The sequence below is a fragment of the Gordionus sp. m RMFG-2023 genome, chromosome 5 (assembly GCF_954871325.1).
Source record: "Gordionus sp. m RMFG-2023 chromosome 5, tfGorSpeb1-WG-v2, whole genome shotgun sequence".
Lineage (NCBI taxonomy): Eukaryota > Metazoa > Nematomorpha > Gordioida > Chordodea > Parachordodidae > Gordionus > Gordionus sp. m RMFG-2023.
Genome location: NC_088779.1, coordinates 27334637 through 27349436, shown reverse-complemented (window position 1 = coordinate 27349436; position 14800 = coordinate 27334637). Strand labels below are relative to the sequence as shown.

At 27.1% G+C, this 14800-nt stretch overlaps 1 protein-coding gene across 1 annotated transcript; it reads left to right on the top strand.

Annotated features, from left to right (window-relative positions):
• The first annotated feature begins 698 nt into the window (after nucleotides 1-698).
• Nucleotides 699-3547, top strand: LOC135929587 (BPTI/Kunitz domain-containing protein 4-like). The gene is made up of 6 exons (XM_065466242.1): nucleotides 699-861; nucleotides 1448-1543; nucleotides 2102-2200; nucleotides 2462-2551; nucleotides 2996-3106; nucleotides 3263-3547. The coding sequence occupies exons 1-6, from the start codon at nucleotides 783-785 to the stop codon at nucleotides 3361-3363; spliced, it is 576 nt and encodes a 191-aa protein (XP_065322314.1). The 5' UTR covers nucleotides 699-782; the 3' UTR covers nucleotides 3364-3547.
• Nucleotides 3548-14800: the final 11253 nt, after the last annotated feature.

Here is a 14800-nt window from a genome sequence, read left to right as displayed (position 1 = left end):
ACTAATTTAGATACATTGCCAGTCAAGGTTCTGACACAAACAAAATAATCATCGAATTTTAATGATTTTTTTGGTAAATTACAAATAAAAAGTGGAGGCTCAACCTCTAACCCGTTCTTATTAATTTTTAACCGAATCTTTTAAACCTCACCCTGAACCCGAAAATTTAAACCGGCTTGTAAAAATATTTGGCGGGCGTTATCCGGTCTCGAGGCCAAACTTCGAGCCGAGCCATATTAACCTATACTTAGCGATAAATTTGCATAGATTCATTTTGAAGAAATCAGCTGTTTAACAATATGAATATTGAAATTCTTAGATTTAAAGAAAAAAAATCGCTTTACAAAATGTTTGGCAAAGTTAATCAATTTTTGATTTTTAATAAAAAAAAACGTAAAAATACTTACTTTTTACCACTTATATCTATGATTATTTCCTGTTTAGACTGGTGTAATCATGTCAGGTTTAAATAAGTTTTATCTAAAAAAATATATATATTTTTTTGTATAACAAGGTTAAGGATGTACAATATACATCAATTCATCCGGCTATTTTTTAAAAAAAAAAGGTATTTATATTATCAGGTCAAACCAGATATTTAATCAAATTTAAATATCTTTAAAAAAACCTTTTATTTGTTGACAAACTAATATATATAAATCAAAAAATTTGTTTTTATATTTCTATTCTCAAATCGCAATTTATTTTTAATTTTATATTTTTTTAAAAGTTTTTTTTTCAAAATATAAACTAATTTTTTCAAAAATTATATATTATAAAGCATGAATAGATATCTACTATCAACTATTTTAATTCTCTTCTATGTCGTTGGGTATAATTCTCTCAACCCTGATTACAAAAGTATGATTATTTGAACAATTTATTAAATGAAATCCGAAAACACTTATAGTTTATAAAATTAATAAACTCTTAATAAGGCCAGAATCCCTTTATTCTCAAGCAACAGAAGACCCGATGGTATCAGCCTAATACCTTGGCCTTCGTTGCTTGGGATTACACATGCATTGATTTTTTTATTTAAAGCAAACATTACGATGGTTAGCAATTGATTTTTGTTTTTTATGGTTCTATATAGCAATGCATTTTTATTATCTAATTTAATTGTATTTTTTAAAAAATATATATATATTATGAACCATATTTTTATGACCTTTATTTTAAAATTTTAATAAAAAAAATTTTTTTTTAAAGAAGTTTAAGGTTATATGATTTTAAAATTTTTTAATATTAATTCAGCATATTTTAAATTTATTTACATGGTAATCATCGGTAAATTTAACAATTAATTTATTTATAGTTGTAAAATTCATTGAAAGTTACCTTAAAGTTGCCCATAAATTGTAATTAAAATATATATCTTAATGGGAAAAATATATATATTTTTTAAACTTATATTTTCTAAAATATTGGATTTTATAATTTTTAGACTGTCTTAAAAAACCTTGCAACATTAGATGTGCTTATGGCTTGATATACGATAGCAAGGGATGTCAACATTGTCAATGCATTCCTAAGCGTGAAAGTATTATTTTTTTAAAAAATGAAATTTCAAGATTCCCTTATCAGCTGGTTATTTATCTCATTACTACTTCAAAGAAATGAGTTTCTTTCTAGGGATCATTTTTAATTTAGAAAGATTCTAATCGAATGCTTAAATTTTTGGTTTAATTTATGAAAGTTTGTCCAAAATTGTATTTCCAGAATATTTTAAAAATTATTTGGAATTTCATTAAAATTTTAAAATTTAGAAAAATTTTTCAAAAGTTATGTATTTTGAAATTTGGTTAGCGAAAGAAATTTTCCCCGGCAAAAAAAAAGATCTAATTCGAATCGCGGGAAGATAAATAAAAAATTCTTAAAAATAACCCTTTCCCTTAGACAAAATTAAAATTGAGATTTTTTTCCGGGGAATTTTCCCTGATTTCAAATTTTAGACACAACTTTAACAAAACAGTTAACACCTATTCGCGGGCGGAAAATACGAAATACTGCGTATTATATAAAGTTCGCAGATTGGCGCAAACTATGAATGGGAGGTTTACTCTTCTTTTTTTTTAAACAAAATTATATCAATTCGTAGAATGCCCCTCCAAAAAGCCTTGCAATATTAGATGTCGAAATGGTCTCATCTATAATAGCAAAGGTTGTCAATTGTGTCAGTGCATTCCCCCGACAAAAGGTTATTTTTAAAATAAATAATTGTTTGAATAGTAAAAATTAATGCATAATATAAAAAAAAATTTTGATTTGAAATAATTAAGTTATCTATTTGACGAGTTTGTAAAATTATAATTATTAGCAGATTTTTTTAAAATTAATATTAGATTCAAATCCTAAGAATTTTATGAGAAATTTGGTATTTTTAATATTAACAAATATGAGAAATATATATATATAATTTTTAGATTTCATTAACATTTAAATTGTTGTCAATTTACAGAATGTCCAATTATAAAGCCTTGCACTTTGCTTTGCAGGAAGGGTTTTGTATTAAAAAATGACGGTTGCGTATGCAAATGTGTCCCAAAAGGTTGTTTTTATTTTTTATTTTAATGGAATTTAATTAGAAAATAAAAGAATGAAATATAAATAAACTAACTTTGAATCGTATAATTTAAATGGCAATCGTTAAATAAAAAACAGGAAATCACGTGTCAAATAGATTCAGAATAATCTGGACCAATAGAGTTTCGACTCTGGATATTTTCTTTCGTGTTAGAAATTTAAAAAAAAAAACTCTGAGGGCTGCAGGATATGGTTCCATTTCCGGTTTAAACCTTTGTTAAATGGCAACGGAAGGAAAAAAAATTCACGCTATATTTTAAAATAAATAAATTTTCCTCTTAGAATTAAACCCGATCGAAAACCCGATCGATTCGGGTTCGAGTTATCGGTTTTTTAAGAGCTACCGTTACTTGATTTCTAGAGGGATGAGATTTTTCTATAAATGGTATAACTGTATTTTTTTCAATAGAATGCCCTAACATCCCTTGCAACATCCGATGTATTAATGGCTTGAAGCAGGATATCGATGGATGCCAGTTATGTGAATGCGTCCATCCCGAAACAACCACAACCCAGAGAGGTCAATTAAAATCTTAATTATGACTTCTAATTTATTTGAGTCATTTAAAATCTTCAACTTACAATTTTATTTTTTTCCTCTATAATTTTTTTTACCTATTCCTATAATTGCTGCTGAGTAAAATCTTATTAAAATCCCTCTTGTTTCATACTTTAGTGTGCCCAGATTTGCCTTGCTTTAAGTTTATCAAATGTGCTCATGGACAAGTATTGGATGAATATGGTTGTCGCACATGTTCTTGCAAGCCTTCCAAATAGATTTAAATCTTTTTATTCGAAAATGTATTTTTATATTTTTTTAATTTTTTTATTAAAATCTTTATTAATTTACAAATATATTATTATTTATCCGAATTGTAAATGATATTTATATTTTTAAAATGATCAACGAATATATTTTAAGAAAAATTTATTTAAATTTATAAAATTTTTATTTATCTAATTTTCAAATCTCTATAATCAGTTTAAACTGAAGAACCTTACTCTGTTTATAATCAGCGGCGTCATTATTTTTTTAATATTATTTTCAAAATTACTTTGTCTTTTTTTTTAGCTAACATTATCCAAAATTACTAATATTATCAAAATTACATTTGATATAAAGAAAAATTCAAAATTTCGAGCCCCTGCACCTCTCAATGAAACTTCTGTTAATAATAGTGGGACTGACTAAATTTAATTAGAAGGCGCTTAACATATTTCTTTATTTAGGTAAGAATGTAGCTGAGCATGCGCAAAAAATAACTAATTCGGCATTTCTAAATGACGAGAGCTAGGATGATGGTTACCAATTGGTTTGAAATAAGTGTTAAAATAACTTTTAAGTGGCCTATTTCTACAACAAATCTTATTGGGTGGTTTTGGTTAATGATGCTTACTACCAAAGGCAATACCGAGTGAATCTTGATTTTACAATTTTTATTTGATACATACCACCAAATACCAAAATTTATTAAAATGTAATAAGACCCTATTTAACATATATTATAGTAAAATCACGTGGTCGAGTCCGGCCTCCTATATATCATCCCCCAAGGACGGAACCACCAAGTTAGATCAAGAAAAAAAAATTGGATCATTGCTGGGATTCGAACCCATAACCATCGGATGGTAGGCAACGATCTTGCCGACTAGGCCACAGACGCTTTTCAAAAATCACCATTTTTCAAATATATATTATAATATATATTTGGTAGTGCCTATCCAAATGAAAAATAAACAAAATACAAATTTGATAGGTAATACCAGAGTTGTTAACGCTCCTTTTTAAAAGTAACTAGTTCCCGCTCCTACCTTCTCAAAAGGAGCTAACTCCCGCTTCCGCTACTACATTTTTAAAAGGAGCTAGCTCCAGCTCTAAGTAATGGAGTGCCAATCCATAACCGCTCCTTTGATTTTCATTTTTTTAGAAGAAATACGAAACAATTTTTTTTATCAAAAAGCTTTATTTATATTAAATAATCTATTAAAATATTTATAACCTTTAAAGGTAATAAATTTTCTAAATTAGAATCTAACATCCACGCCTCTCCCCTAAGACCTCTTTTGCAATAATAAGTAGGCGCTCCACATGAGCACTAGAGGGAAGCGGGGTTTTGTATTTTATAAAGATATTTAATAATTCAGGGAATTTACCAAAAATAGTAATTTTGGTATTTAAAAAATATTTGTCCTATATATTATCTTCCTGATGATCAATTTCATAAAATCCAAAAAAAACTTCCAAATCATTTTGTATTTAAAAGAAAGATATTTTACTTTTAGATCCTTTTTTTATTGAAGCTGCTCACTTTTGTAAATTAAATAGTTTATTTAAACCAGGGTTGGCATGTCGGTCAATTGACCGGTCAAATATACGGTCAAATACTCTAAAATATTAATGGCGAATAAATATTTTGATATAATTAACTAGTATGCATTAAAAGCATGTTTATCAATCTTATTAGGTTACAATTATTTAAAAAATTATTTGTATCATGAATTGTTAAAAACAAAAGAATTTTTTTATTGTTAAAATATAAATATGTAATTTTTCTAAATATAGTAATATTTTTAGTTATTTTTTTGCCTAATCATTGCCGTTTCTCGCCTTCTTTATTTTTTTCAATTCATTTTTCTTAAAAAAAATAAAAATACCCGATTTATTATAATCATAATATAATTTTTTCATTCTTATTTTTTAATAAATTTAAATTTTATTTAATATTTAGCCGAGTATAAATTATATTAATTCTCATTTGTTTTACTTACACTTGCTATATTTGGTTTTTAAAATTAATTTTCATTTTAATTGTTCTGGTCAGATTTACGGAATATTATTCAATTCTGGTAAAAAGTTATATATTTATATTATATTTATAATATTAAGAAATTATTGGAATAATTGGTCGATAATTATAAAATAGATAAGATTGATTAACTTTACAATAATCAAAATCATTTTTTGTTAAATTTTAATATATTAGGGATTATGGTCAAACCAAAGCATCATGTTTGGAAACATTTTCAAGAAGTACGCGATGGTAAATCAGTTAAAGCGGTGTGCAAGTTTTGCAAGATGTCCTATATCACCCACGTTTATAGAATGGTCAAACATTTATTAAGCAGCTGTACTATGTGCCCTGTTATAATTAAGGAAAAATTTTATTCAAATTCCAAAATATCAACCTCTACAAAAAATATCACAAATGTAATTTGTAATACTTCTAAGTCTAACTCTAATGAAGAATTGGGTGAAATTAGTGAGAATGATTATCAAATGAACAATATTTTGTCTTGTGACTCAGGAAAATTTAATTCCATTATTTCTAATCAATCTACAAGCAAGGCGATTAAATATAAATCTCAATCTTGTATAACCGGTTTCATAGATAGAATTAATCCCAAAGAAAAAAAATGAGCTGGATCAATTGTTTGCAAGGGCTGTATATGCGAGCAATTTACCTTTCCACATCACTGAAAATCCCTACATCCAAGAATTTTTTAAAAAAATACGTCCTATTTACACATTACCCAGGAGAAGGCAGCTGGCTGGATATCTTCTAGACAAAGCGTCAGGTGATATGGAGGTGAGAGTTGCAGATATAATAGATAAAGCTCCTTACTTATCAATTGTATCAGATGGCTGAAGCAACATTAGAAACGAGAGTATTATTAATTTTATGGTGATGACGCCTGTTCCAGTGTTCTACAAATTTCTAAATACTGAGGAAAATCGCCATACGGCAGATTATATTGCCCAGGAATTTAAAAATGTAATTCATGAATTGAATCCGGTAAAAGTATATTCTTTAGTTACTGATAATGCCGCTAACATGAAAGCAGCCTGGAGAATTCTAAAATCTGAATCTATTTATATCATATACAATGTTATGGTTGTGCAGCGCATACATTGCAGTTATTCTTTCACGATTTTGAACGATTGAACGCCTTCAGTGACCATATTTCAATAATTAAAAAAATTGTTAAATTTTTCAAGAATAAACACATACCAGATGCAGTATTTTCCCGTAATAAGAATCTTCATGGCATACCATCTACATTAAGTACAATTAGCCAAACAAGATGGGCATCGTCAATAAAATGTATGGAGCAAATTCAAATATGCAAGAAAGCTCTAAAAGCATCAGTTGTTGAAGAAGCTGTTTGTGATATTTGTCCCATAGAAATTACCAATAATATATTAAACGAAGAATTTTGGACGAAAAATTTAAAATTTTTAGCTATACTCCAACCTTTAGCTACCTCATTGTTGAAAGTGCAAGGGGATAAATGTACTTTGGCCCAAGTAAAAAACGAGATGCTTAATTTGGAAAAACACATACATAATACAATCATGCCATGATTCTGTATTTTCTCCATCTCAAGAAAAAAAAATTAAGGTTATGTTTGAAAAGAGAAAAACTGATCTAAATACATGTGCTCACAATGCTGCTTATTTATTGGACCCCCAATATCAAGGGGAGCATCTTACTAATACTGAATTTGATGAAGCATGTAATATAATACAAGAATTGGGTATTTTACAAGGTGGTGATAATCAAAATGTTTTGAGTAATATAGTAAATTTCAGAAGCAAAAGCGGTATATTTAATAGCCATAATATGTGGAAAGTTGTAACTTCCATAAGAAACAATCAAATTTCGGCCTCAAGTTGGTGGAATGCATTTTGCCCACCTTGCCCATTAAGAGAAGTCGCTAATATTTTACTAACATTTCCTAGTTCGACTTCTTCTTCTGAAAGAAATTGGTCGGTTTGGGGCAATATTCACACGAAAAACAGAAATAGATTAAAGGCTTCTACAGCAGGAAAATTAGTAAGAGTGTATCATAATTTAAGATTGATTAAAAATATTAAAGAAAATAATGATATTGAATATGAATCGGAACAAGACTCTGCCACGGAGGGTGAAACATTGACTATAGAATGAATTAAAAAATATTATGATATTTATTATTATACATAGATTTATTATAATATTATATAAATGCAAAATAAAGTTAATATTGGTGTAAAAAACATTTATTTAAATTTGACAATATTTGACCATATTTGACCGGTCAAATATCGGTCAATTGACCGAATTGTATTTGACCGGTCAAATGCACAACCCTGATTTAAACACAAAAGGCATTTTGCCCTTAAATTTGTTTGATCATTTGGATCAACATCTTTTAGAAGTTTAAAATATTTTTTGTATGATGGAAATTGAATATCGATTTCTTCATCTATGATCTCTAAATCCATAATATCTAACATATCCATAAAATGAATATTAATATGACTTACAAGATTTTCCAAAAAATTTTCAATATAAAAAGGAAAAACTTGATGTTTAATATTTAAAATGATTAGATTAAAAACCAATATAAAACTCGGCTAAACATTTAATAATGGATAAATTTACAGATAGTTAAAAAATTATTTAATTTATACACTAAATTTAAAGGAGCCGTGGAGCGGCGCTCCTCCACTCCAGCCCTAAAAGGATCTAGCTCCCGCTCTTGCTCCTCACTTTAAAAAGGAGGGACGCTCCAGGTGTTTTTGAGAGCGCCGCTCCTTAACAACTCTGGGTAATACCTTAAGGTAGTAAGCATCATTAACCGAGGGTTTTAGGGTCACCATTTAAAGGTTTTGTTTAATTACATTTTTTTGAAAAAAATATATTAACTTTCACTAATTATTTTAAAAAAAATTATAAAATTTTGTTTATGATGACATTTTGTATTAAAATTGTTGTGGAGGTAGGGCAGAGAAAGTTAAGGGAAGGGGAATAAGAAAAGAAAACTATCAAATTTGTCAGGGAGGAAAAGTTTCCCTGTCCTTTGCTTACTAACGCCTATGGCATTCCACAATAGATAACCGTAACTTATAGTGCGCACACGCAACATTTTAAATAAATTTTTTTAAAAAAAGGATTTGTCTTTTTGAAAATTATATTATCGTCTGCGTTCTTATTTCTTTAATTTCTAAATATTCCTTTTTAGGATATAAGTAAGATATTTATATTACATTTATATAGTATTACACAGCGAATAATAATAAAAAGTAATGAAAAAGCAAATCTATTTGCATTTTTTTAAATGGTAACTAACGCCAAACTGTAATTTTACCAATTTGCACGAGGTCATTTGAAATGCATTATTTGTGCGCACTATTAGACACATAAGTTGTGTAAATTTATTATTACTCGTAGTATAGTGTACAGTTTTTTGAAAATATGTGACACAAATACCATAAATTTTTTTTTCCTCTTCATCATTCATCAGCCAAATATAAATTATTCTTCTAATCTTCTTTTCCCACTTTTCCAGCTTGTAAATTACTATGTTCGATATTTTTCTAAATTACGACTATAATCCTCTATTTTTAAAGTATCTAGATAAAAATGTTGCGTCATTATTTTATTCCTGTCACATTTTCTTTTGCAAATATATAGAAATATTTTATTTTGTATCGATCTATTTTATGAATTACATTTTAATAAATACATTTTGTTGCAATTTTTTTTTTTTTTTTTATTGCTATAAAATAAATTAAATTTATTTAAATATCTGTTTGAATTTTATTTCTTTCCAATTTGACAGTCTTGTTAAGGAGCGGCGCTACAGGAGCGCCCCTCCTTTTTAAAAATGAAGAGCGGGAGCGGGAGTAGCTCCTTTTAGGGCTGGAGCGAAATATTAATATTTGTTAATTAAAATTTAATGAAAATAATATTTTATTTTATTTAAATTTATTCATTATTAAATGTTGAGCCGAGTTTTATATTGATTTTTCATCTAATCATTTGAAACATTAAACATCAGTTTTTCCTTTTTATATTGAAAATTTTTTGAAAAATCTTGTAAGTCATATTAATATTAATTTTATAGATATATAATAAAAAATAGTTTTAGATATTATGGATTTATTAGAGATTATAGAAGAAGAAACCGAATTTCCATTCCCACCATACAAAAAATATTTCAAGCTTATAGATGATACAGATGATAAAGTCAACTTAAAGGCGAAATGCCTATTGTGCATTAACAACAAAATGATTTCTTTCTCTAAAATCAGCAGCTTTAATTTAAAAAAACACCTTAAGGTAAAATCAATATTTCTTTATTTTATAATAATTTTTTTTAAAATGGTTTTAATTATTTTTGGGCAATTCATTACATTAGTTGAGCTTGGGTTGTCAGATATGATGCTTTTTTATATTTTTATATTTATTTTAATTTTCTCATTACTTGTTCAACCTCCTTTTTATATATTTTTTTTCTAAATTTAAAGTATTTTTTTAAATTGAATTGTAACATCCAAATTAAAAATATACATTTTATTATGGTAAAATTTATATTTTATTTTAATTTGATTTTTTCTTATTTTATTTTAATCAATAAACTTGGAAAATAATTATTTATTTTTATTTTATATTAATAAAATAGGTAATACAAAATAATAAAAAAAAAAATTAAGTACCTATAAAGATATTTATACTGCTCATTAAATATTTGTCAATTTCTTATTTATAAATAATTTGATGTTTTAGATTATCAGTTAAAAATAAAGTTGATTTTTATAAAATAAATTTTAATTTAATTTATAAATTTATATTTAGAGAGTACATGATAATCAATATTCAAAAATTGAAAATCATATCAATAGTTATAATAAAAAAGATATTAGCCAAAATATAAAGTCTTCCTCTTCTGAGAAAAATCAGTCAATATTAAATTTTAGTCAAAAAACATATGAACCTACAAAAACTGAAGGAGATAATGCAATCATTGATTATGTCATTGAGACACTAGTTCCTTTATCAACTGTAGATAATCCTAGCTTTGTCAAAATGATAAAAACGTTTTCCCCTTCAGCAAAGGTAATGTGCCGCCAAACACTAATAGCAAAGATAGGTTTGCGTTATGATAAAATGATGGATGATATTATAGAAATGCTTTCTGGAGTTGTGTGTACCACAGCTGATTGCTGGAGTGGATTTAGAAGGTAGTGCCTATATTTTTAAATGTGCTTGATTAATTTAACTTATAAAGGTCTTTTTTGGGTGTAACTGCTCATTGGATTGACACAAAATCATTGCAAAGAAAATCAGCAGCTTTAGCCCTAAGACGTGTTCAAGGCAAGCATACTTTTGATGTTTTGGCTAAGATGATAATTGATATACATAAAAGCTTTAAAATTCAGAATAAAGTGATAAAAACCATTACTGATAATGGTAGGAACTTTGTGAAGGCATTCAGGTAATCTCAAATATTTATTTTAAAATTATAACTTTCCTTTTATTTTTTAGAATGTTTGAAGATAAAAGTTCTGAGATTGATGATGATTTCCAATTTGTGGATATTGATAATATCCTAAATAATAGGGAAGAAAGCTTTGATTATCTCCCTCAACATTCAAGATGTGCTTGTCACAATCTTAATTTGGTGGCAACAGTTGATGCAGATAAAGCTTTAGGGGGATAGAAGCTTTCAAATAGTATCTCAAAGTATATTCCAAAAGTGTCAATCTTTGTGGAATAAACAAAATATGTCTACAAATATGGCGGACGAAATTATCAGAAAGTTGGGTAGGTATCTAATATGCCCAAATTCCACTAGGTGGAATTCGTATTATGAGTCTATGGTTTTGCTAGATAAAATGTTAGATGAAAAACAAAAGGACCTTGATGAGTTGTGTGATAACCATGGGCTTATACGTTTTAACTCCCAAGAACGTAAATTTATTAAAGAGTATAGTCAAGTAAATATTAATATAATCGTTATCTTAGTGATAAAAATAAATTTTAGGTTATGGAACCTATGAAAAAAGCTCTGAAAATCTTTGAAGGGGAGCTTCATATGGACATGGGTTTCCTAAGTCCTACCATTTTTAAACTCATTTCAAAATTAAATGAATTATCAGATTTAGAGTTTTGCCAACCTCTTGTAAAGTCTCTCATCAACGGTATTAATAAAAGGTTTATAATAAAACATAAATTATATCTATTTAAATAACCTTATTGCAAATTTCCAAATATTTATAATGATGATAATATAATTGCAGCGATTGTCCATCCTGCATTTAAATTGAATTGGGAATAGATAAAAGATCCAAAAAATATGGAACTAAAAGCCAGATTAATTAATTTTTTAAGGAAACAAATACCCGACGGAAAAATAGCTACAACTAGTTCACGGGAACCTTGTAATGATTTGGAAGATTTCTTTGGATTCCATGAAATCGATTACCATGAAAATAATATATTGGATAGATATTTTTTAAATAATGATAGCAAAATTACTATTTTTGAACAATTCCATGAATTAAAAAATATTTATATTAAATACAATACCCCGCTTCCCTCTAGTGCTCCTGTGGAGCGCCTATTTAGTATAGCAAAACAGGTCTTAGGGGAGAAGCGTGGGTGTTTGTTAGATTCTAATTTAGAAAATTTATTACTTTTAAAAGCTAATAAAAGATTATAAATATTTTGATATATCATATAATATAAATAAAACGTTTTGATAAAAAAATATGATTTTGTTTCGTGTACCTTCTAAAAAAATGAAAATCAAAGGAGCGGTTATGGAGCGGCACTCCATTAGTTGGAGCGGGAGCGCTCCTTTTAATATGTAGTAGCGGGAGCGGGAGTTCGCTCCTTTTGAGAAGGTAGGAGCGGGAGCAGGAGTCGCTACTTTTAAAAAGGAGCGTTAACAAGACTGCAATTTGATGACAAGTTTTATTTACATATAATTGAATGATGAAAATAATGATAAATATTGTTGCAAATCTTTATATATTAAAAAAAAAAATTTAGTTGATTAATATTTAGTTATTATACTGATGAAGAAGAATAATCAACGGAAAATCAGAAAATTATCAAACTGAATATAAAAAAATAATTGGAAATTTGAGTTTTAATGAAAACTATGCACACCTTACATGATTATAATAATAAATATTGATTCCTAAATTTGTCGTAAGAAAATCGATACATACTAGCTACATTTTTCCTGTATCGATTTATGCAGACTATTAATAAATACATTTTTGATGATATTTTATTATAAGCTTTTACCTAAAAAAATATTTTTATTTAAAGTTATCTGTTTCGAATTTCTTTCTTCTCATTTCATTAAAATTATCATGCAATGAATTGAGTATGGCAAAAAAAATATGGTAAAAATGGTGGAAATAAATTTTTATATAATTACTTACAAATTTAAGATGATTGCAAAAATTTTATTTAATTAAAATAATCAAACTAAATAAGAAATAAATTTGAATAATTTGAAGCTATAATAAAAGTTTTTCTATTTTTGGAATTATGCACACCCACAGACTAGTAAAAAAAATGTATCGTAAATATACATCGTAGAAATTGCATCCATAATTTTTAGGCTTGTATCAAGTTCGATACTTTTTTAAGCCAGTGTTTATGAGTGTAAATACATCTAAAAAGTATCTGGCGAAACCTATTTTTGAGACCCTTTTTCCATCAGTATTTCTGTGTTTACAGGGTTAGTAAAAGAGCATATACATGATTTGGGGTATACGGTGGGACTTCATAGAAGAGGTTTAGTAAAATTTGTTCTTTATTACAAAACGACCGCATCACCCCATCCTTCATAAATTTATATATGTCGCTCGAGATCCTTGACAATTTAAACATTTTATATCTCAATTGATTTTATTATTCTCTCTTCTAGCGTTTTCGCCTCCCTCAATAAATGTTGGAAATTATAATTTAAATAATATACTTTTACTAAGTATCACAATTTGTGACAATATATATACATAATATTTTTAAAAAAATTATTTTACCCCTTTTGTTTGAATAAAACTATAGAAAACAAGCTTGGATCCTATTATATATTGCGTAATTCGGGTTTAACATCCTAAATTTTTGTACTACACTTGGAGGATAATAATATAATCAGATATTCCAAAAATTTCTTGTATATAAAATCTTTTTTATATTTTGGATGACGGAAAAGTACGAAAAAAATGTAAAGGATTGGTAAAGCGCTATTATTTAATTTAAAAAATTATGTAATCAATGTCATCATTTAAATACTTTTAGTTATGGTAATATTTATTCTTTTTAATTTTAAGATGGGAAGAAAACTATTAAATTATAAATTTTTTCCTAAATACATTTACTTTCTAATTTCTAATCCTTCAATCTATCCGTAATTTATTAAGGGCTTGATAAAAAAAATTATTAGCACAAGCAATATCTCATTGGGAGATAGAAAGCTTGAAAAAGCGTTGGTTAAAATACAATAGCACTACCTTCCAGTGAACCCATTTACTTTTAAATACAATTAAGTCAACTATTATGATACCTTTTCTTCTATATATTCAACACCCTACCAGGATCTTCCTTCCCTTAAGATTTTGCTCATAAGTGGCAATAGACAATATTTTTTTGGCTAAAATATTGAGTTAGCCGTTTTTAAAAATCGGCTCAAATCGAAGCCGTTTAACAAAATTAGACACGTCATCTCCTATTGATTTTTAAAATGGGTGAATTTGATAGGTCTAAATGTTTTGTAAACTTGTAATGTAAAGACTAAAAGCCTGCTACTAAGCATAATCTATATAGGATAGCTATGGTTAGATTTAGTTTTTGCAGTGGACCGGTCTATTTCGGTCTCATCTGACTATTGGGTCGGACGGGGCGGTTATGGTCCGATCGAAGACCGATTAAAAAAGATAACAGTTTACTATGAATTGCTTTATAGTTAATGTACTTATCGGAAGAGAGAATTATTAGGAAAAAAAATGTCTTTTAAAACGACCTTTTGATGATCGGCTGGTCAGAGGGTCTATAAATTTATCCACCAATTTTATCATTTTAAAAAACCTTTCTTTTCTCCTAAAACATTAAGCTATTTTTATTAATTAATTATTGTTTTCTTAATTATATATTCAAGTTTATATATATTAATAATAGTTTTTAATTCTTAACCCCCAACACTTAACCTTTATTTGAATTAAATATTGCGCTTTTCTTTGTCCTTTTTATCTCTTTGAAAACAATATAAATAATAAATAAACTCAAATTTCAATAAAAGTGTCAAATGTATACAAACTATAAAAATTAAAGAATTCTCACAAAAATTTTTACTTTTTGTATTAGCTTTTTCTCTATCTTTTCTTGATCTTAATCTAGTGAAAAATGTTTTATGTATATTTATTTATATC

Bases quoted from the DNA above. Each gene is read 5' to 3' on its own strand.
- LOC135929587 (XM_065466242.1), top strand. From the start codon at position 783: ATGAATAGATATCTACTATCAACTATTTTAATTCTCTTCTATGTCGTT. The intron at 2,552-2,995 runs GTTGTTTTTATT...TTTTTTCAATAG, and splicing joins ATGCAAATGTGTCCCAAAAG to AATGCCCTAACATCCCTTGC. The intron at 3,107-3,262 runs GTCAATTAAAAT...TTCATACTTTAG, and splicing joins AACAACCACAACCCAGAGAG to TGTGCCCAGATTTGCCTTGC.